The sequence below is a fragment of the Mytilus californianus genome, unplaced genomic scaffold (assembly GCF_021869535.1).
Source record: "Mytilus californianus isolate M0D057914Y unplaced genomic scaffold, xbMytCali1.0.p SCAF_1, whole genome shotgun sequence".
Classification (NCBI taxonomy): Eukaryota; Metazoa; Mollusca; class Bivalvia; order Mytilida; family Mytilidae; genus Mytilus; species Mytilus californianus.
The window spans coordinates 104,917,798-104,941,445 of record NW_026262581.1 but is presented as its reverse complement, the minus strand read 5'-3'; the positions used below and the strand labels follow the sequence as shown (position 1 = coordinate 104,941,445).

At 32.4% G+C, this 23,648-nt stretch overlaps 2 protein-coding genes and 1 long non-coding RNA gene across 5 annotated transcripts in view; all 3 read right to left on the bottom strand.

Moving 5' to 3' along the window:
* Positions 1–23,648, bottom strand: part of LOC127728674 (peptidylprolyl isomerase domain and WD repeat-containing protein 1-like) — a 43,863-nt gene that overhangs the window by 13,258 nt on the left and 6,957 nt on the right. For all 3 annotated transcript variants that reach the window (XM_052236285.1, XM_052236292.1, XM_052236300.1), the window contains 7 exons: positions 6,914–7,001; positions 6,226–6,331; positions 4,597–4,740; positions 3,510–3,584; positions 2,313–2,393; positions 1,110–1,203; positions 169–222 (listed from right to left, as the gene is read on the bottom strand). In XM_052236285.1, coding sequence (XP_052092245.1) covers positions 169–222; positions 1,110–1,203; positions 2,313–2,393; positions 3,510–3,584; positions 4,597–4,740; positions 6,226–6,331; positions 6,914–7,001 — 642 coding nt within the window. The remainder of the gene's footprint in view (positions 1–168; positions 223–1,109; positions 1,204–2,312; positions 2,394–3,509; positions 3,585–4,596; positions 4,741–6,225; positions 6,332–6,913; positions 7,002–23,648) is intronic.
* Positions 8,981–13,673, bottom strand: LOC127728883 (uncharacterized). The gene is made up of 2 exons (XR_007994402.1): positions 9,975–13,673; positions 8,981–9,472 (listed from the first exon to the last, which is right to left on the bottom strand). It is a non-coding gene; the product is annotated as an uncharacterized LOC127728883 (long non-coding RNA).
* On the bottom strand, positions 15,458–23,031 carry LOC127728818 (uncharacterized). The gene is made up of 2 exons (XM_052236427.1): positions 22,680–23,031; positions 15,458–16,638 (listed from the first exon to the last, which is right to left on the bottom strand). Exons 1-2 carry the CDS (start codon positions 22,762–22,764, stop codon positions 16,124–16,126), a joined length of 600 nt encoding a protein of 199 aa, XP_052092387.1. The 5' UTR covers positions 22,765–23,031; the 3' UTR covers positions 15,458–16,123.

Sequence of the window (23,648 nt, the reverse complement as noted above, 5' to 3'; positions counted from 1 at the left end):
GTTGATTAAAGATTTGCATAAAAGGTCATCAGAACACGACCCCTTATTGGGTGGTTTGAGATGTTACATAAGTGACAAGCAAAGTGAAGGATCTGATTTTAATCAGATTGGTCACAGACCAGATATAAATGGTTACTTTTAGAAGAAGAAATACATTAAATACATTACCTTTTATTCCAAGCATGGTTCCATACAAAATAAAGTTCCCACTTTCATCAAATACTGAAAAACAGAAACTAAACAGTATAAAAGGGTTCTTTCTATCTTCCAACTATAGTTGATTGATGGATTGCTAGATTGCTACTTAACAGCCAGTTTCAAATTTAACATGCATTTATTGGACATAAAAATGTCAGTGAGATATAATACATCCAGATTTAAACTAGACTACCATACTCAGTTCATTTTTTATGTTTTAGTTTCCCAATGTAATATTCTGCGGGAAGAAATATCACCCTTCACAGACAAATTATTCAACTACAAGCCTACTCTGCATATTCATGATGCATAGATGCCAACCATTACTATTTTCCATATTTGGAACAAAATCCAGGCCTGAATTACAGTGATATAGTCAAAAAGTCTACTTGTTATTCTTCTGGGTTTTTACTGGTGTAGAACAGATCAGTTTCCACTTTAAATATTGTTGTGATCATTTTGAGGCTTGATTGTCTTGTTATTATCGTGCACCAAAAAAAGCGTTGGCATCTTAAAGGAGGTATATAAATTATACAATAAACCAATCTATAGGTTCTTAAAAATAAAATGAGCAGCAGTTAAGAACTATTTGAGAATCTTGATTGGTACTGGTAAAACATTGTCATTTTGGAATAAATTTGAAGGTTTGTCCTATAACAGGCCATCTACAGACCATATGATTGTTATTACAGAGGTTCTTTTACATTCATATAATATGGCACTTTCCAAATATTGGGACTTGATAAACTGTGCATTACCCTAACCAAACATATCCAAGTATTGCAGAGTAAATTAAGTAATATGCATAGGTATGAAATAGGTAAGAAACAAAGTAGATATAGTTCTATTGAATTAAAAGACTAACATGGATGAAAAATATTTTCTTTTTCCAACTTATAACACTCACTTACTAATGTTACATAAATGAAATGCTTCAGACTTTTCTAGATCTCTTTCTGCTGCTAATCTCCTCCCAAACTCCATATTTGGTAACTGCTGTTTCATCTGTAATCAACACATACAAAGTTTTTAAGTACTTATATTATCTAAATCATTACAAAACATAACTATTAATTGATAATATATGCTCATCCACATATTGTTGTCAAATAAAGCTAATTCAAACTGATTCATTAATAATATCCATTGTAGATGTAAAACTGCCAGTGTGTGACTTTTTATACTACTACCCAGTCAGAATGGGGACATTTAATCCAATGCCTTATGTGGAGAGAGTGCACATTAAGAACCCTTGCAACAAATCTTTGAGGGTTCCACATTCAAAATATCAAGAATTTTAAAATTTGTACTGCTTATCAGTTATCTCAATTGATCTTTATCTCCTAGATATGGAGTATATATTCATCTGACAGTCAAATTCCTTTACAACGTGTGAAAACCAGACTTTTCTCAATTGAATTGTTTCATATTTTTCATGTCTGTGCCTTTTATAGCCGACTATACGATATGGGTTTTTCTCATTGTTGAAGGCTGTACAGTTGCCTATAATTGCTTATATCCATTTCATATGGACTTTGGTGGATAGTTGTCTCATTGGCATTCATACCATATCTACTTATCTTTATATGAAGCAAGGATTTCAGAATTTTTTTCACACAATTTCAGTCATTTTTAGATGACTTGAAAGTTTCTATACTTGTACAAGTTTTTTCATGACCTTAATTCCAAAACAAAAATGTGTGTGTGCATTTATTATTGCAATTGTTAAACAATGGATAAAAAATTCTGCATAAATATTATGCAATCATTTATTAACATGCAACTTCCTATTTTTGTGAAACCAATCTTATAACAATTTTTCGCAAAAATAAAACATCGCAAAAATTTCTAAATTTACAATACCTATAGGTTATCTATAGTTTAGAAAATGAGAGGGATTCTCTCAGCTATAATCTCATCAAAGGGAGAAAGCCCTGAGATAAGATTCTGTGCAACTTCCTAGAGTTGAAAGACCATAGATAATCTGTTTATTGCTATTTTCCCAGACATGATTTCGACTTATGATGTCATAATTTCCCACTCTACTCAACTAAAAAAAAACATTCTCAGTTGAGTCACTAGAGATGGAAAATAATCACACACAAAATTTATACCTGCTGCAATTCTGTGAACTGTTGGAGAGATTCATCTAAAACTTTGGACAACTTCCCAGTCAAAAATTTAAATACTCTGACCTGTAAAAACAAAAAACTGATTATGATTACTAACATTTTGTATATGAAGACAGCTATAAATGTTTTGAAACTTATGGGGTTTGCTATTTAGAGCACAGTCTACAAACAATCATATTTAATGTTGATCAAGGTTGCACAGAGTTTCAACTGATATCCAATGGAAAATTACTTTTTCATCTTCTATGAATCCTCTTGATCAATTTAAAGCAAACTTTGCAGAAAATATGTATGAAAAGTTCTCTATAAATTATCCTCATTTGGATCTTATTGGATTATAAACATGGGTATCTGATTGGCCAATTTTTCTGAATCTCCTCTGAAACTACAAGGCATATTGTTTTATGACTTGAAAGGATTGATGATTGGAAGACTCACTACAAACAATCCTCATTTAATGTTTATCATGTGGCAAACATGGAGGCATTGGTGGTACATAGTTCCCATTGAAACCTGATTGAAAATCAAATGTGTTTTCTCTTCTTTGAAATTGTGTCAACAATTTTATCCCGTAATGGCAAGGACGATGGATAGAGCGTTCTCTACTTATGATCAGCATTGGTCTAATGAAAAAAAATGACCACCAGAGAAAACATTTGTTCTGATTGTCAATTTCCAAAAAATATTTTTTTATGAAACAACATGGTAAGAAATGAAATGTTCTGAAACTTAATGTGATTGATGAAAACAGCCTTCTGGCTCCTTACAATTTGGAACAATATATCTTTTCTTGTTAAAATTTTTAAAATGTACAAGAACACTAGTCAATAATATACATAGACACCATGTCATTGATACAGGCTCCTTGAAGCCTCTTGTTTATTATAAGTCTTAAGCATGAATGCTGCTCTTATTACTGATAAATACAACTTGGACATGATGAAATATTTAGTATCGTTTCTGTTTTATTAACATATTGAATGATTAAGTTTATTTGAATTTTCCTTGTCAATTTTTCTTAATTTTCATTTTTTGTTAGGAAAATGTTTCCTTACATTGTATATGTAGTTACTGATTTGTTCTGCCATCCAGTACTTTTGTATTAGAATAAGATCTATATAACTGTCTTTTAACATATGGGTATAAAGTTACTTAACAATGATCTATGTTTTACTTTACCTTTCTATCAGAGGATACAGTTGCAAATAATTTCCCATCAGGTGAGAAACATATGTCAAAGACTGAGATCTGAAGCTGTAAATACATAAGAATTCAATTAAAAAATGAACCTTTCAGCTGAATCATCTGAAGGGACAAAAAACATAATTATCTTATTTCTGTATAATTTTTAAATCATTATCTTCTTCTTAGTGGTAAATGCATACCCTCTTAACGAAAGTCAATCAATTTTCAGACAAGATAAATTTCGAAACCATAATTAACATTTGAAAATGTCTCATTAGTGAAAGTTTTGTTTATGATAATGGCACAGTAAAAGAATCTAATCATAGGACTAAAAATCTGAAAAATAAAGTACTGTATAAAATCACCAATCAAATGAATCGTAAAGCAAATGAGACAGAAGACAAATATATTTACTTCGTCAACTGCATTGCTCAAATTTGTTCGGAATTTGGTATTTGACTTGGGATGTTGTTATTTTTTCTGAACTTTGTAAAGTGATTTCCCACAAAATATGAGGCAACAATTGGGAAATAAATTTTCAGGAACAATTTTTTCTCTAAAATATATAGATAACACATACTTTTCATTATTTTTTTCTTCAAAAAGCATAATTAAACCCAAATCATACAAAAATATTAGGAAAATATTAATAAAAGAATCTTGTAAACTGCTCAATAAAGGTCTACAACTTCCAACAATTTGAAATGAAACAAAACTGATGACATGTAATTTTATTTTTCCTGATAGTTGGCTATCTTATTGCTGAATATACCAGTTTTAGGAAATCTTGAAGTTGTCAGAAAGTTTCAATAATTAAATAAATTCCTAACTTTGAGCCTAATTTTTCTTTAAAAAAAAAACAAGCACACTAACCTATCTTATATTTTGTGTTTTTCATTGATCTCATTTTGATCTACAACATATCTAAAATTTGCAAAAATTACAATACAAATGTGAAACCAAACCCATTAAATACATGATTTAACTTTGTAGTAAAATGTTAATGTATGTGTTGGTTATACAGGTCAACTTTTTAATTATCAAATTCAAATAACACCTTTGTCTACTAAATAATAGCAACCTTTGCAAACTCATACAGGTCAGTATCAGTTTTATGTTCCCAGTCTACATTTTTAGGAAATGAATAGTCCCGCTTTGGTCCTGTCCAATATTCTAACATTCCACTCTTATCTACAGATACTGTAACATTATACTGTATATTGTACTGTAAAACAAAGAAAATCATTCATAATACATAATCCTTAAATAAGGTGTAAATGGCTATCTAAATTCATAACACACAATCCTTAAATAAGGTGTAAATGGCTATCTAAATTCATAACACACAATCCTTAAATAAGGTGTAAATGGCTATCTAAATTCATAACAATCAATCCTTAAATAAGGTGTAAATGGCTATCTAAATTCATAACAATCAATCCTTAAATAAGGTGTAAATGGCTATCTAAATTCATAACACACAATCCTTAAATAAGGTGTAAATGGCTATCTAAATTCATAACAATCAATCCTTAAATAAGGTGTAAATGGCTATCTAAATTCATAACAATCAATCCTTAAATAAGGTGTAAATGGCTATCTAAATTCATAACACACAATCCTTAATTCTAATGCAACTAGTTTGTATCAATGGCTCTGATTGGATGACGACAAGCGTAAAATTCTCAATCTCCCTGTCTGTAACTAAGGAAGCCGACATTTTGAATTCCAGAATATATTGACATGTAATTTCTCCAATAATAAGCACAAAAACTCACATTTGGACCTACAAATCTTCTTTTCACCAAATTTTATTACATTTTGAAGCGGACAAGAACCCAGAAAACGCCCGGTGTTTACGTTTGATGCCGGAAGCACACCTATGATGTCACCTAGTTTAGGCGCCAAAGAAGATAACATCATTTCGCGGAATTTTCGTTTAATGAAAATTTAACACAGAAATAATGACTAAAATTGAATGATTTGTCTATTTTGCATTAGAATAGAGATAACAGTATTGTATTTGAAGCTTTGCGGATGTCCATCGGTAGTTTTACTGTCGCAAATACCCGTTTACCTGTCTCCGCTATGCGTCGCCAGGTAAACTAAATTTGCGATAGTAAAAATACCGATGGACGTCCGCAAAGCTTCAAATACAATACAGTTATCTCTAAAATAAGGTGTAAACAGCCATATAAATTCATAACACACAATACTTTAATAAGGTGTAAATGGCTATCTAAATTCATATTGGAAAATAAAATCTTAATGAACAACATTATTTCATTAGATTCTTGCAATTTCAAACATCTAAATGAATAACAAATTCTCTCTTAGACTGATTTAAAAAACAAAAAAAACTCAATATCATCTTCAATTAAATGTAAATAAAGATTTAGAGGTCATTATGAAATCAACTAAGATATGTCATCAGCATGTCAACATGGAATTTCATTCTGTTTTCTTTTGATACAAATATTCATAAATTGAAGATTTTATAGTTTTAATTGTGGACCAAGATTCTCAAATCATAGTCATGTAATCTGATAATACCTGGTGTAAACTGTACTTAAAATTATGACTGATGAAAGTATAAACTGAATCATAAATTGGTTAATTTAATATTTCCCTAGATGAGACATTCTAATGTATGTTTATCAACAAGATTCTTTATTACACAATCCAATCAAATGAAATACTGTCCTCTTACCTTAATAATAATCACAGGTTTATAATGTAATTTCTCTATTTTATGTATTGGATCATTTCCCCCTCGTCCATCATAAATGTAAATACAGCCACTGTCTTTATCTGATCTGTAATATTTACGTGTAATGAATTAGAAAGCAGATCATGATTTCATACACAGACTAAGGGAAAACTAACATGATAAATAACATGACATTCTGTATTAGTAAATCATTATTTTCTGTTAACTTTTTTTGTTGTTGTTGATAGTCATCAATATACCACAATAAAGAAATACAATCATTTTGAAGATTCCAAGACAGGACAGTTTTGACAGGTTCTAGGTAATTTACACATTGTCATGTAAAGCAGAACTCATATAATTCAATCTAATACACTTGGAATATTAATAAACTGTTTATGACCTTTTTGAACTGGACCAAATCACTACTTAACCTACTTTTTCAATATCAGGAATTAACATAAATTCTTATATCTTTTTTTACTTAAATGTATGCCTAATTTTAGTTTCTTTTTCTGAAATTGAAAGCTTCAATCATCTCAACCTGAAACACAATTCTATGTCAAGAATGATTATTTTTTCTGATCAAAGGGGGGAGGTACCCCTCCCATCCCCCATTATTCCACCACTGTGCATATCTGTTTCTATATGTACCAACATATTTACTAGCCAAAAAATGTCTACTTACATTGCTAAAGCTGCGAGTGGATCACCTGCCTTAAACAGCCAGCCACAACACAAAGGATTATATGTTAATTTCATCATATTGATCATATCTAAAAAAAAAAACAGACAGCATAGCATCATGTGCACTGGTAAATAGTATACAATTATTGACTTATGATGAGGTTGATACAATGATTTATCAACCCCAGAGATATGATATTCACCGAGGACAATGACCGAGGGTGAATGTCATATCTCTGGGGTTTATAAATCATTGTATCAACTGAAATCAAAAGTCAACAATTGTTTTTTTATATAACTTTTTATCCTTCTCCAATTTTCTAGTATTTGCTCAAGATACTTTTAAAATTGCTCCTTGTTTTTATACTAAATATATCATCTGCTTTTGCAGTTGCTAATTTTCATAAGTTGAAATATTCAATAAAGTTTACTAAAAAAAACCACAGAAAAGAAGAAGAGGAAAAATACACCAAAAACAAGAAGAAAAAGAAATCAAAGCGCGAAAGCGCTGTAAAGGCAGTTAATTACAGGTTGTGTGTATTTTTAGTCCAGTTATATCATTATCTTGCATAGTACAGTGTACTTATCAGAGGTGGCTTTCAGTATTTAAGATTTAGAGTTCTCTAATGATATTGAACAAGTTATATGAATGTCATATTCTGAGCACTATATGAAGGTGATTGTTCTCACTTGTTTATGAACTAGTGCATTATGTCCAGTTTGTACCTTTTTTTATCTATGTTTATAGTCAAATTAGTTATCAAAGGTACCAGGATTATAATTTAATACGCCAGACGCGCGTTTCGTCTACATAAGACTCATCAGTGACGCTCAGATCAAAATGGTTATAAAACCAAACAAGTACAAAGTTGAAGAGCATTGAGGACCCAAAATTCCAAAAAGTTGTGCCAAATACGGCTAAGGTAATCTATTCTTGGATAAGAAAATCCTTAGTTTTTCGAAAAATTCAAAGTTTTGTAACAGGAAGTTTATAAAAATGACCATATAATTGATATTCAAATACTGTTTAAAATAGTTAGGCATTTTCTTTTTAGTAATAAGAAAATGTTATCAACTGTATTTTATTCAACTCTGCAAATGTGGTTTGTTACTGTTAAGTATGGATGATAGTTGCTTCATTGGCAATCATAACACATCTCCTTATTTATATAATGATCTATATTCAACGACCTCAGGTACAAAAAAAATGTATGTAACTTAACTATGATGGGAAACCTTTGACTTCTTTCTTTTATATAAACTTTTGATTTGGTACCATAGAACTATGTAGAATAAATGTACATTGCAACATGTCAACTCTTTCAATGACAATACTTTTTTAAGAAACTATAACTCCAAGCAAAATTATATTTCCAAGTTTAAAGTAATTTATGAATGAAAAAAAGAGTTCTTAATTAAGAAATAAACTGATTCGCTGAGCGCAGCTGGATACACCCGCAGAGGTCCAACCCTGAACAGTTGGGGCAAAAATGGACACAATATTCAAGCTTGATACAGGTCTGAATTTGGATTGTAATTAAATATTTGACATATTATAGTTTCTGAATAAATGTAGTCAAAGAACTTGAAATCGGTTATATGAATTGAATTTATATTCAATTAAAGATTTCTTGCTGTTGTGCAATACACTGTGCTGTTGCGCAATACTTAATAAATCTGTTGCCAGACTATAAACAAATAAAGTTCAATTTCTTCTCAATGTCATATTTGAAATTTATGAAAATCTATAGGGAGATTACATCAATAGCTATAAATAATTTACCAAAGTTTCATGCGAACTGCTTAAAGCATTTTTGAGTTGTTGTCCAACAAGAGTGCACACGCTGAAATGTCTCGCCTTCTTTACTAATCACTGATATCATGTTGATAGTCCTTAATATAAAGCTTTATTACAACTGTCACATAAACTTAACATTAACCAAGAAAACTAAACATTGACCAATGAACCATGAAAATGAGGTCAAGGTCAGATGAACCATGCCAGGCAGACATGTACAGCTAACAATTCTTCCATACAACAAATATAGTTGACCTATTGCTTATAGTTTAAGACTAGAGGCTCTAAAGAGCCTGTGTCGCTCACCTTGGTATATGTGCATATTAAACAAAGGACAAAGATGGATTCATGACAAAATTGTGTTTTGGTGATGGTGATGTGTTTGTAGATCTTACTTTACTGAACATTCTTGCTGCTTACAATTATCTCTATCTATAATGAACTTGGCCCAGTAGTTATAGTGGAAAATATTTTGTAAAAATTTACAAAAATTTACAAAATTTATGAAAAAATTGTAAAAAATTGACTATAAAGGGCAATAACTCCTTAAGGGGTCAATTGACAATTTTGGTCATGTTGACTTATTTGTAGATCTTACTTTGCTGTACATTATTGCTGTTTACAGTTTATCTCTATCTATAATAATATTCAAGATAATAACCAAAAGCTGCAAAATTTTCTTAAAATTACCAATTCAGGGGCAGCAACCCAACAACGTGTTGCCTGATTGGTCTGAAAATTTCAGGGCAGATAGATCTTGACCTGATAATCAGTTTTACCCAATGTCAGATTTACTCTAAATGCTTTGGTTTCAGAGATATAAGCCAAAATCTACATTTTACCCCTATGTTCTATTTTTAGCCATGTCTGCCATCTTGGTTCGCGGGCGGGATCATCGGACACATTTTTTAAACTATATACCCTAATGATGATTGTGTAAAAGTTTGGTTAAATTTGTCTTCGTAGTTTCAGAGGAGAAGATTTTTGTAAAAGATTACAAAAATTTAGGAAAAATGGTTAAAAATTGATTATAAAGGGCAATAACTCCTTAAAGGGTAAACTGACCATTTTGGTCAAGTTGACTTAATTGTAGATCTTACTTTGCTGAACATTATTGCTGTTTACAGTTTATCTCTATCTATAATAATATTCAAGATAATAACCAAAAACGACAAAATTTCATTAAAATTACCAATTCAGGGGCAGCACCCAAACAACGATTTGCCTGATTGGTCTGAAAATTACAGGGCAGATAGATCTTGACCTGATAAACAATTTTACCCCATGTCAGATTTGCTCTAAATGCTTTGGTTTCAGAGATATGAGCCAAAAACTGCATTTTACCCTATGTACTATTTTTAAGCCATGTTGGCCATCTTAGTTCGTGGGCGGGGTCATCGGACACATTTTTTAAACTATATACCCTAATGATGATTGTGTAAAAGGTTGGTTAAATTTGTCTTAGAAGTTTCAGAGGAGAAGATTTTTGTAAAAGATTACAAAAATTTACGAAAAATGGTTAAAAATTGATTATAAAGGGCAATAACTCCTTAAGGGGTCAACTGACCATTTTGGTCAAGTTGACTTAATTGTAGATCTTACTCTGCTGAACATTATTGCTGTTTACAGTTTATCTCTATCTATAATAATATTCAAGATAATAACCAATAAAATGCTTCGCTGGGGCGCAGCTTGATACGACCGCAGAGGTCGAACCCTGAACAGTTGGGGCAAGTATGGACACAACATTCAAGCTTGATACAGCTCTGAATTTGGATTGTTATTAAATATTTGACACAGCATAGGTTTCTGACACAGAAAGAATGTGGTCTAAGAACTTGAATTTTTTTAATTTACCTATTATGGTCCAATGTCCAAAATCAAAATACATGGTTAGATTCAGCATATCAAAGAACCCCATATATTCAATTTTTGTTAAAATCAAACAAAGTTTAATTTTGGACCCCAACTTGGACAAACTTGAAAACTGGGCCCATAATCAAAAATCTAAACACATGTTTAGATTCAGCATATCAAAGAACCCCAAGAATTCAATTTTTGCTAAAATCAAACTAAGTTTAATTTTGGACCCTTTGGACCTTAATGTAGACCAATTTAAAAAACGGTACTTAAAATTAAAAATCTAAATACACGGTTAGATTTGGAATATCAAAGAACCCCAATAATTCAATTTTTGATGAAATCAAACAAAGTTTAATTTTGGACCCTTTTGACCTCAATATGAACCAATTTGATAGCGGGGCCCACAAATAAAAAATCTAAATTCATGGTTAGATTCAGCATATCAAAGAACCCCATATATTCAATTTTTGTTGAAATCAAAAAAAGTTTAATTTTGGACCCCAACTTGGACCAACTTGAAAACTGGGCCCATAATCAAAAATCTAAACACATGTTTAGATTCAGCATATCAAAGAACCCCAAGAATTCAATTTTTGTTAAAATCAAACTAAGTTTAATTTTGGACCCTTTGGACCTCAATGAAGACCAATTTAAAAAACGGGACCCAAATTAAAAATCTAAAAACACGGTTAGATTTGGCATATCAAAGAACCCCAATAATTCAATTTTTGATGAAATCAAACAAAGTTTAATTTTGGACCCTTTTGACCTCAATATGAACCAATTTGATAGCGGGGCCTACAAATAAAAAATCTAAATACATGGTTAGATTCAGCATATCAAAGAACCTCATATATTCAATTTTTGTTGAAATCAAACAAAGTTTAATTTTGGACCCCAATTTGAACCAACTTGAAAACTGGGCCCATAATCAAAAATCTAAATACATGTTTAGATTCAGCATATCAAAGAACCCCATATATTCAATTTTTGTTGAAATCAAACAAAGTTTAAATACTGGACCCTAACTTGGACCAACTTGAAAACTGGGCCCATAATCAAAAATCTAAACACATGTTTAGATTCAGCAAATCAAAGAACCCCAAGAATTCAATTTTTGTCAAAATCAAACTAAGTTTAATTTTGGACCCTTTGGACCTCAATGTAGACCAATTTAAAAAAACAGGACCCAAAATTAAAAACCTAAATACACTGTTAGATTTGGAATATCAAAGAACCCCAATAATTCAATTTTAGATGAAATCAAACAAAGTTTAATTTTGGACCCTTTTGACCTCAATATGAACCAATTAGATAACGGGGTCCACAAATAAAAAATCTAAATACATGGTTAGATTCAGCATATCAAAGAACCCCATATATTCAATTTTTGTTGAAATCAAACAAAGTTTAATTTTGGACCCCAATTTGGACCAACTTGAAAACTGGGCCAAAAATCAAAAATCTAAATACATGTTTAGATTCAGCATATCAAAGAACCTCATATATTCAATTTTTGCTAAAATCAAACAAAGTTTAATTTTGGACCCTTTGGACATTAATGTAGACCAATTTGAAAACTGGACCCAAAATTAAAAATCTAAATACACTGTTAGATTCGGCATAACAAATAAATAAATGTGATCAAAGATTTTACAAATCTAATGCGCCATACTGTGCAATTAAAGATTACTTCTTGAAATTTTTCAATATTTGAAATTTGAAAAAAAAATAATATTTGAAGAATAATTCTTTTTAATTTCTGAAATCTGAAATGAGAAAAAATTGGCCCCCACAATTTCTTTTTATCCCCCCCCCCTTTTTCCCCCAAAAAAATTCTTTCCCTCAAGATATGGTCATAATCTCAATTCAAATTTCCAATGGAGTTGGCAACCATAATTACCCATTTAAATTTACCATAGTGCTAACTTAATCTATTTTATAATAGAATTAATAAAAATATAGTGTCAAATCTTTCATATGGATTTTTTTGTAAAAAAAAAAGATGAAAACATTTGCAGATATTTTTACTGGTCTTCCTTTATAAATATGCATTTCTTTAAACATAATTTAAAAGCAGTGTAAGGGAAGTAACCAAAACGTTGTATTTGGATTACCTCCCTTACACTGTTTTAGATTATCTTTATTGTTCATTAACCATTACTTTATACATAATTTAAAAGCAGTGTAAGGGAGATAATTTCAATGATGTATTTGATTTATCTCCCTTACACTGCTTTAAATTATGTTTTGTACTAAAGTATTTGTCCATTAACCAGGACAACCTTGTTTTTCCCCCTTTTTTGCCCCTAATTCCTAAACGGTTTGAGCCATAACCCCCCAAAGCAAATCCTAACCATCCCTTTGTGGTATGGAAACTTGTAGTATAATTTCAGAGAGATCCATACACCGTTCCACAGTTATTGTCTGGAAACTAGAAAATGCTCATTTTTGGCCCCTTTTTGGCCCCTAATTCCTTAACTGTTGGTACCATAACCCCCAAAATCAATCCCAACCTTCCTTTTGTGGTATTTAACCTTATGGTCAAATTTCAAAAAGATCCATTCACTTAAACGAAAGTTAGAGTGCGAAAAACCAATATGTATTCGGACGACGACGCCGGACGACGACGCCGACGACGACGACGCCGACGACGCCAACGTCATACCAATATACGACCACAAAATTTTTTTGCGGTCGTATAAAAACGGCAAAATTTCCTTAAAATTACCAATTCAGGGGCAGCAACCCAACAACGGGTTGTCAGATTCATCCAAAAATTTCAGGGCAGATAGATCTTGACCTGATAAACAATTTTACCCCATGTCAGATTTGCTCTAAATGCTTTGGTTTCAGAGATATAAGCCAAAATCTACATTTTACCCCTACGTTCTATTTTTAGCCATGGCGGCCATCTTGGTTGGTTGACCGGATCACCAGACACATTTTTTAAACTAGATACCCCAATGATGATTGTGACCAAGTTTGGTTAAATTTGACCCAGTAGTTTCAGAGGAGAAGATTTTTGTAAAAGTTTACGGACGACGGACGCAAAGTGATGAGAAAAGCTCACTTGACCTTTCAGGTCAGGTGAGCTAAAAAACAGACCAAAACACAAAAACTTAACACTGAGCAATGAACTGTGAAAATGAGGTCAAGGTCAAATAAAACCTGCGCGACTGACATATAGATCATAAAATATTTCCATACACCAAATATAGTTGACCTATTGCATATAGTATTAGAAAAAAAGACCAAAACTCAAAATCTTAACTTTGACCACTGAACCATGAAAATGAGGTCAAGGTCAAATGAGACCTGCCAGCTAGACATGTACACCTTACAATCATTCCATACACCAAATATAGTAGACCTATTGCATACAGTATAAGAAAACAGACCAAAACACAAAAACTTAACTATAACCACTGAACCATGAAAATGAGGTCAAGGTCAGATGACACCTGCCAGTTGGACATGTACGCCTTACAGTCCTTCCATACACCAAATATATACTTGACCTATTGCTTATAGTATCTGAGATATGGACTTGACCACCAAAACTTAACCTTGTTCACTGATCCATGAAATGAGGTCGAGGTCAAGTGAAAACTGTCTGACGGGCATGAGGACCTTGCAAGGTACGCACATACCAAATATAGTTATCCTACTACTTATAATAAGAGAGAATTTAACATTACAAAAAATGTTAACTTTTTTTTCAAGTAGTCACTGAACCATGAAAATGAGGTCAAGGACATTGGACATGTGGCTGACGGAAACTTCGTAACATGAGGCATCCATATACAAAGTATGAAGCATCTAGGTCTTCCACCTTCTAAAATATAAAGCTTTTAAGAAGTTAGCTAACGCCGCCGCCACATCACTATCCCTATGTCGAGCTTTCTGAGACAAAAGTTGCAGGCTCGACAAAAACTGGAAAATCCCCCCTTTTTTAATGAATAAAACCCCATAACTCAGAAATGTAAAATCTAAAATTTATAAAATTCTAAAGGGAGCTTACAGATTGATAATTTAGTCTTAGATGCAAGATTTTTTTATCAGTTGTTAGTGGCTTTGAACTAGCTGTCAGTAACTTTGAGTACTCTCAGATCTGTACTTAGTGTCTTTTTGTTGTTTGGATTTACAACTACCCGACCACGTCCACTTGTATTTGTATTTATCCATCTGATGAGTTAAGCCTCTTTCAACTGATTTTTATAGTTCGTTCTTATATTGTACTGTTACACCACTGTCCCAGGTTAGGGGGAGGGTTGGGATCCCGCTAACATGTTTAACCCCGACACATTCTGTATGTACATGTATGTGGCGTGCCTGTCCCAAGTCAGGAGCCTGTAATTTAGTGGTTGTTGTTTGTTTATGTGTTGCATATTTGTTATATTCGTTCATTTTTTGTACATAAATTAGGCCGTTAGTTTTCTTGTTTAAATTGTTTTACATTGTCATTTCGGGGCCTTTTATAGCTGACTGTGCGGTATGGGCTTTGTTCATTGTTGAAGGCCGTACTGTGATCTATAGCTGTTAATTTCTGTGTCATTTGGTCTCTTGTGGAGAGTTGTCTCATTGGCAATCATACCACATCTTCATTTTTATATTTACATCAACAGATATAAACAATTTACCAAAGTCAAGGTGAGACAACAAAACTTAGTGGTAAGATCTCTGAAATGTTTTACATGGTACAAGTTTTTCTCATTGTTGGGAGATTGTACGGTGACAGTAACACCTGTAACTACTTAAACCCATTTCTTATGCACTTTAGTTCGATAAACTCACTGAATATCATACCACATCTCCTTACTTTTAAATGCATTACAATTTACATGTGCATGTAATTATAAATATATATATATCAGAACAAAATTCATTGCGTCACTTTTATTTATGCATCCTTTGGCACAATACAAGTTCTAAAATTACACAACATAGTACAACTAAATGTTATTTCAGATGAAAGTTTTGTTTCAGTTCCATTCATAGGATTTATTAGAATTTTGTATGTTTTGCCAAGTCCAATAATTCGCTCTATGTGCACATGTTAATTGGAGACTTTTCTATCCCGTATAAGAGTTTTGGAACTAATTCTGTTTCTTTTTTTGAAAAAATGTAGCAAACAAATCTTGCACATTTAAACCTTTGTCTGCCATCACACTGTCACCTGGATCACATAATTGAACTATTCTACATCTTTCAACTATTTCATAGTCACTGGTAGAACCAACATATGCATTAGAGACATCGTTGACTAAACCACCAGGTGTCGAACATACAAGTATTTTCAGTGTTTCTGTTTTTATATGATGAAAAGGTTGCCTGAGCTCTAGGAGCTTTAGGTTTTATCACGGGATATTCTGTTCTGTCAATAATAATCCAAGTCGTAGGAAACTTTAATTTGAAGTTGGATGGTGAAAATACCTGACTAAACCACTAGATGGCCAAGTGTTAGCCTCACACCACTGTTTAGACATAAAAACAATCCATGTATACACAATATTCTTAACACTAGATTCAATCTAGAATCTAGAAAGTTCAAAGTTGGTTGTATAATGCCTCAATTTCATCAAAGTCATAAAAAAAATGATTTTCAACTGACACCCTATCAATTTGAAAATATATGTATCTCAAACAATGTGCTGCTGGACCAAGTGTGGTCAAAACAAATAAAAATTTAGTATACAACTCTAAACCGGTATAAAAATGCATGGCTGTGTCACATGTCTTCATTTCAAAATTCTCTGCTGAAAACATAGGCATTGATGGTGTTTGCATAATTCCATCTGTGAAGCTCAACATTAGCTCGGCAGTTGGTGGTGGACAGTCATAAATCCTTTCTGCAGTATGAATGACTTCTTCAGGAAAACCAACTTTACAATCAAAACTTTCCTCTAGATTTCTACTACAATATTCATCAAGTTTGGTTCTTTTGTTTTCACAGGAAACTGCCCTGATTTTTCTTTTTGCGGATGATTCAGTCTCTTGCTTGGTCCAGGAAAATAGGCTGGGAATGGCAGTAGACTTAAGTCTCTGAATGGTGGGTTTGCGCCCTGAAAAAGGTTATAAAACATTAGTTTTTTGATAATTAAATGAACTTCCATTAGCAATGTATACTTTGTATTACCTGGCGAAATATTAACTAGATTTATTCATTACAATCTGGATAAAACTATGTTTGCCTGATTCAATGTATGTTATGTAAATCCAAAGGACAAACAATGAGAGACTTATGCAACAAACGTACATTGTTTATACCTAAATAATTATAGTATAGATAATATTGTTTTGTTCCTGTTAACATTGTCATTGATATTTTTCAAGAAAGTCTATGAGGCATAGCTTAAGCATTCCTGTCATTACTACATTAGCATAATTAGGCCAACCTTAAAAATATGTTTGTTTGCAGTTTTCCAACTGTACCTTCAGACTGCAGGGTCGGTAGGTAGGAAAAATATTTTATTTTATCAACCAGAATAAAGTTTAAACAAGTATTTTAACACAAACCAAGTTTCTCGTGAAGAAAAAACATTTTAAAACAACAAACACTGAAAACCAACATGAAATGAACAGGCATTTCCAGGTAAACACCTTTTTAGCCAAAACTGAACTTTAACATAGTGTCATTATACAATTTATGACATAAATTTATGGTATTATGAAATACTGGAACACTTATAAACAAGGAATGACTAGAATTGTTGTAAAGAAACATATTCACTGACATATATGCATCTTTACTAGAATGTTTTCATGAGTAGGGTATTTGCATCAGAAAAATGTAGATATTAAAGATTCAAAAGACAATTTAGGAGTGTGTTAAAAAAAATCAACCATTGAATCTTCCTCAATTGAAAAAAAAGACAACTTAAAAAAAAGATATTAGACATCTGACATAAAGGTTATATTTGGAAAGATATGTTGATGCCAGGCTTTAATTAAAACAAACAAAAATCTAAAGTCTAGCTTTGGGGTGAAATCCATAGCACCCCATTAAAAGTTAATGGTCTGTACTGAAATGTTTTGACTGCATAAAAAATCAAAGCACCAAAGGCGCTATAGGCAGTTAATTAAAAAAATCAAAGGTAAACTTGGCAGAAGTTAAGATGAATATAGTGGAAGAATGGATGAAAATATTTTTCTCTAATTCTTCGTCAATTTATCCCTTTCTGCACCCATTGTATAAAAAAAATTTAATCAACGTGTGGTTCGTTTGATCTCAGTTCTTCATTGGTTAAAATCCGATTATGACGTCGAATTTACTTGCTTTCCTCTGAATTTCCTATTGTGACGGCCTGAAAAAAGGCGACCATGCCTGATGACGTCACATAGAAAGAACACATCTTTTTACAGATCATTCGAAAAGACGGAATAAGTTTGCCTGCATATTGTTTGAAAATCATTAGAGAAACAGATTCCACCACCAAATCTCGTGTAATACGATATTTATCCACTCTCGACAGTTAAATTTTAAATATTTAAAACGCTCGGCGAGCCTCGCGTTTTAAATTTGAAAATTTAACTGTCTCGAGTGGATAAATATCGTATCACACTCGATGCAGTGGTAGAATCTATATATCTCAGCTATTTCTCAAGTATCAAATAATGTTTGTACCGTAATGTTTCTGCTATCCAATCCTACCACTTTCAAAAGTTATTTCCAATTTATTTTTTAAAGATTTAATGTCTGAGATTATGCACATTCACTGTCCCATGTTAGGGGAGAGTTTTGTGCCAGCTAACATGTTTAACCCGCCACATTCTGTATGTACCTGTCCATAGTGAGGACCCAGTAATTTGGTGATTGTTGATTGTTGCTGTATATCATATTTATTGTTCATAATTGTTTTGTACATAAATCAGGCTGCTTTAGTTTTATTGTTTTACATTTGTCATTTCGTGGTCGTTTATATCTTACTATGCAGTATAGGTTTTGCTAATTGTTGCAGGCTGCATGGAGGAATATTCTTTTCAGAATAATAATTTCAATTATGGTGTCCAACAGTGGTGTATGGTTTAATTCCACTATGTACTAGAGTTTGAATATGCCATATTAGCGCTTTTAGTTGGATCAGCTGGTGCCACTATGCACAATTATCAAATCATACCTGAAACTATCTGAAATGGTGTAATTTTCTTGTATACTAGTATTACAAGAAATGCTGATGTTGTTATAATGGTCTAGCAATGATGCAACATATATTTTTGAAGGCTGTACGGTTGCCTGTAATTGCTTACATCCACTTCATTTGAATTTTGGTGGATAGTTGTCTCATTGGCAATCATACCACATCTCCTTATTTTTAAAATAATTACACATGTCTAATCTATAATAAGCTATTAACACAAGGTAATGTTTTGCCTATTTGTTATTTTGATAATGCAAATGTTACACTTAAAATAGTAATACTTTAACATGTAAGTGATATTCAAAGTCAATGAACCATGACTGAAGGTACAAGGCTAAACAATCTCTATGGAAATGAAAGGTGCCAATGCTTGTTCAACTGCAAACCAAATACCATTGACTTTTCATAAGTCGTTCCCTTTAAACAAACCTTAACACAAATTCAATTTCTAAGTCAATGAACCATAATGAGGGGGTGGGGTTATATAATATCCATGGAAATGAAACTTTTGAATACCAATACGTTCGCATACCAAATAGCTTTGACTTAAGATTGCTGGTAATTTTAAACTGACATAATCATAATAATCACAAACTCATTCATGTAAACTAAGTAAAAGTTTCAAAGTCAATAGATCATGCATATGACTGAGGGGTGAGGACCAAATATCCTCTATGGAAATGAGACGTACTAATGCTTCTACACCTACATGCCAATTATCATTGACCTACCACTATTGGTTTCCCTAATACTAACCTAATCGAAAACTAATAAATGAAATTTCAAAGTAACATAAGTTTCCAAGTAAAAAGAGCATGATTGAGGGGGCGGGGCCAAATAATCTCAATGGAAATTAGAAATGAAAAAGTTTATACAACTGCACACCAAATATCATTGACCTACCACTAGTGGTTCCCCCCAAACTGACCTAATCACAAACATATACATGTAAACTATGCAAAGTTTCAAAGTCAATAGACCATGACTAAGGGGGTGGGGCCAAATGTTCTCTATGGTAATGAGATGCGCCTATGCTAACACAACTACTTACAAAATGTCATTTACCTACCAGAAACCAGACCTTATCACAAAATCACAAACTAATACATTGTTGATTCCGCCAAAACAGCATGCCTATATATATATATATATATATATGTCTCACTTTTTGACTCTGTCAAGGCAAGACAAAAATTGCAACAAATTTAATACAAATATTTTGTCCATCTTTTTTTAATATTCTTCATTTCTTAGATATATCAATGCTGCGTTCACACATAATTCGAATTCGATTCACATTATTAACTGATCTGAATTAGTTTAATACGCATTCGAAACGTTTAATGTCCAAAAGTAAATTCTACTTGGAATTGCAATGTCACGTCAAAATCGCTTTACTGTGAATGCAGGGGTTAAAATTAACATTTGGTACTGGACAGTCCAGGACCTTTGACACTCCAAACTGAAAGGTCCACAACCTAAATTCCAGGTCCTGCTTTTACTTGAAATAGTTCATAACTCAGTAAGATACTTTAATGTGCTTTTGGTGTTAAGTTAGCTTGTTTCATTGTCAGTGTCACTGTCGTTTAACATGTTTAATAATAAATGTAATTGTCTTGTATATTAATTTATGAATTCAAATAATCTTTTTTTTTTGTATTAGGAAGGCTGAGGGAGGCTGAGGGTATCACTGTGGGTGGGTGTGTTGTCTCAACAATTGATTATTTATTACTAATTATACCATTATATTAAACAGTTCAAATTCAAAACTGTTTAAGTGTATCATATCTAGTTGCACTATATATTATATTAGCTAGTTCCTCTGTGAAAATAAAGTAAGAAACTTCCAGATTTTTATAGGCCCTTCAAAATTGAGAAGAAATTACCTCATGGAATTGTAGTAATATGTTTAAACAATAAAAACATCTACATGTAATATCAATATTATTAATGATAAGGAAAATACTGTCACATTTTATTGGTTTTTGACATGAAAATTTGTGAACTAAAAGTCATTTTGAGTTTCTGTATAAAATATTTCCTGCTTTTTCTTTCTTTTCAATATATCTTTGGTTTTCAATTCTAGAGTTTATATTTCATCATGATAGATGTATTTTGTCTCATGCCTGGAATTATTATATTTTTATTGTATTTGATCGGCAAACCCGGAATTACCCTTATCCGCCCCCAGAATTAGATCCGGTATTATAATTGTCTTCATTTCCGGTTTATGGCATCCATTGTTTTTCAATGTTGTTTTTGTCAGTCAGATACGATTTACTCGGATTTACACATAACATGTTGGCGATTTTCGTTATAAAGCTAGCGGTTGAACAAAATGATTATTATCAGAAATCACCAAATTTAAAACGTCCTTGATTTACGTTTTGTCGACGAAGTTAAAATTACCGCCAACTGAGACTTCAACTCCGTGTCATATTAGTCACAGCCGTTATACAATATTCCTGCGCTTTGTGCCATTTGGCAACTGTAAACGACTTGTAATTAGAGATTTTCGGCGATGAAATAATTCATGCAATTGTTCTTTGACATCTTGGCCAAAAGCACAGGGGATAATAAACTACATAAGGATTTCTATTGAGCACTACTTCCTATGTGCAACTTCAAAACTTTTGGGTGGTTCGACGATCATTTAAGGTTTTTCTGGTCATATTTTTTGAATTCCAGAATTAAAAGTATGAAAAAAGTGTTCAATTAGTTATAAATAACATAATAGCCAGCCAGATAATAACAATGGCACATATTTCAGCATTTATTGGGTAGAACACAAATCTAGGGTGCTCGCATAAAGCAGCTTAACTACTTAAAAATAGCAGCATAGCTCCTAGCTAAGGACATATTTCAATTCAATTCACAGTTTGGGTATATTTAATATTGTAAGAGAGAGAATAATTGCAATGAGTGGGACAGCCCCCCCTTATCCTAAAGGAGCATACTCATTGCAATCGAAGATAGATTTGATACAGAAAGAATATATTTATTTCTCAAGCCAACCATTCATTTTCTCTATATCTTTGTGTATTTTGTGTGGCTTCTTATTGATTTAACATTTCAAATGCGTCCTTCCACCGTACAGGCGTATTTACAGTTATCCATGAAGTCACGGAGGAGTCTGTTTCCTCTTTGTCGTCTTCACGACGATTTAAAGAAAATATGGCATACTTCAGGCTGGTGTCGAATTGTTGAACCACTGATATTGGTTCCATAAAGTCAGTCTCAAAAGATTCTGTATCCGATTTGTTTAAGACAGAAATGGTTATCGTGTCGGTTTTATGAATATCCGCTGCATCATCGTCAATGATATCATCGAAGACATCATTCCGTGTGCAATTCTGCCTGAATCAGTATAAACAGTTTACTCTGAAACTTTTCTGTGTATTATTTGTCTTGAAATTGACAGAAGACGACAGAATAAAGTACTCCTCCATGACTTCGTGGATACCTGTAAACAATCTCCATGTGCTTTACCATTAAAGGGTCTGATGAACGCTTGACAGGAAGGGAAGAAAAACCGAACTTCAAACATGTAATTGACCTAGACTCGAAATCAATTCCGGAAACGACCAGAAATTCCGGATCGAGTCAGTTGAAGTATTAAAAATAATTTCTTCAAATTAAAAGCAATAAAATGTTCACAGTTGGGCGGATTTTCGAAGGTCGGTCGGTAAACTGCAAACAAACAATATTTTAATTTAAGCCTTACTGCTAAAATAATTCTCAGTATGATACATGTATACCTCTTGTAAGAAATCATTATAATTGTAGCAATCACCAAAAAATCTCAAACAGATCATATTGAATCGTAATCCAAAAAATTATGACGTCTTGAATTAACCACCCCCTTTTATTCTAAAACGATAATTGCGGTTGTAAACAGACTTTGGTTTATTCGCATGGCGATTACATATATAACTATATATTTCAAAAAGAAAATAGAGTTTTACCATGAATAGTTTCCTGCACGTAGTCTTTTTCAGTAAAATGTGCCTTGCAAACAACAGCTGATTGAGATGGACTCCACGATTTCATCGTGTTCTCGTCCAATCTGCGTATGGGCCATGGCGTTGATCCAACTTTTCCTTCTTTTTAAGTCATTTGGAAATGCATGTCCTCCTCTTAAATGACACCCAGGTACACAACAACAAGTACTTGGCATCGTTAATTAAAAATGTAACTGAAATAGTTGCACAGTGCAGAAACCGGAAATTGAGGAACAGGATCGGCTACCACGGCGCCACCTATTCAGGAACGATAATTTGCTACTTTATATAACTGCGAAATAACAATAACGTTAGACGGTTTCACGTGCATAAACAGAAATGCGCTTTAAATTGTATAATATAATTCATGTTCAGTCGACCTTTAATTATTATATCAACGACTGAAATGATTTATAAACATATAGATTGCAGATAACACTCGAAATTAACCCGAGCTCTTTCCACACGGAATTCAAATAATTCTAGTTTGTCAATCGGTTGACTGCTTATAATGCAAAATACAAATATATTTAAAGTTTTTAAAACTAACAAAACACAATGATCGTTTCTCTATTTCCCAATGTAAATGAAATGAAACAAAAAACATTTGATATCGCAATAAGAAGAGGAGAGAATTCAACATTTCCGGATCTACTTGGAGCTTAACGACCCCCCACGTAGATAAGATGGATATTGCGGAAGGAAGGATTAACCCGGCAACTAGAAAGGCATTAAAGCACTGCCTTTAAAAACTGAAAAATTACATGACGTCATAAACATATGTCATTGACGTTGCCTTGAAATATCTATATTTAGGTACACGGACGCTGTTCCGAATCTTATATTAACCTCTCGTGATTTTTGCCGCGGTGAATATGTTTTATCAAAGAGGAATTCCTCTGCTTTTAGCCAATGAGAAAATATAAAATTTAT

Bases quoted from the DNA above. Each gene is read 5' to 3' on its own strand.
- LOC127728818 (XM_052236427.1), bottom strand. From the start codon at position 22,764: ATGAAATCGTGGAGTCCATCTCAATCAGCTGTTGTTTGCAAGGCACAT. The intron at 16,639-22,679 runs GTAAAACTCTAT...AACCTTTTTCAG, and splicing joins CGTGCAGGAAACTATTCATG to GGCGCAAACCCACCATTCAG.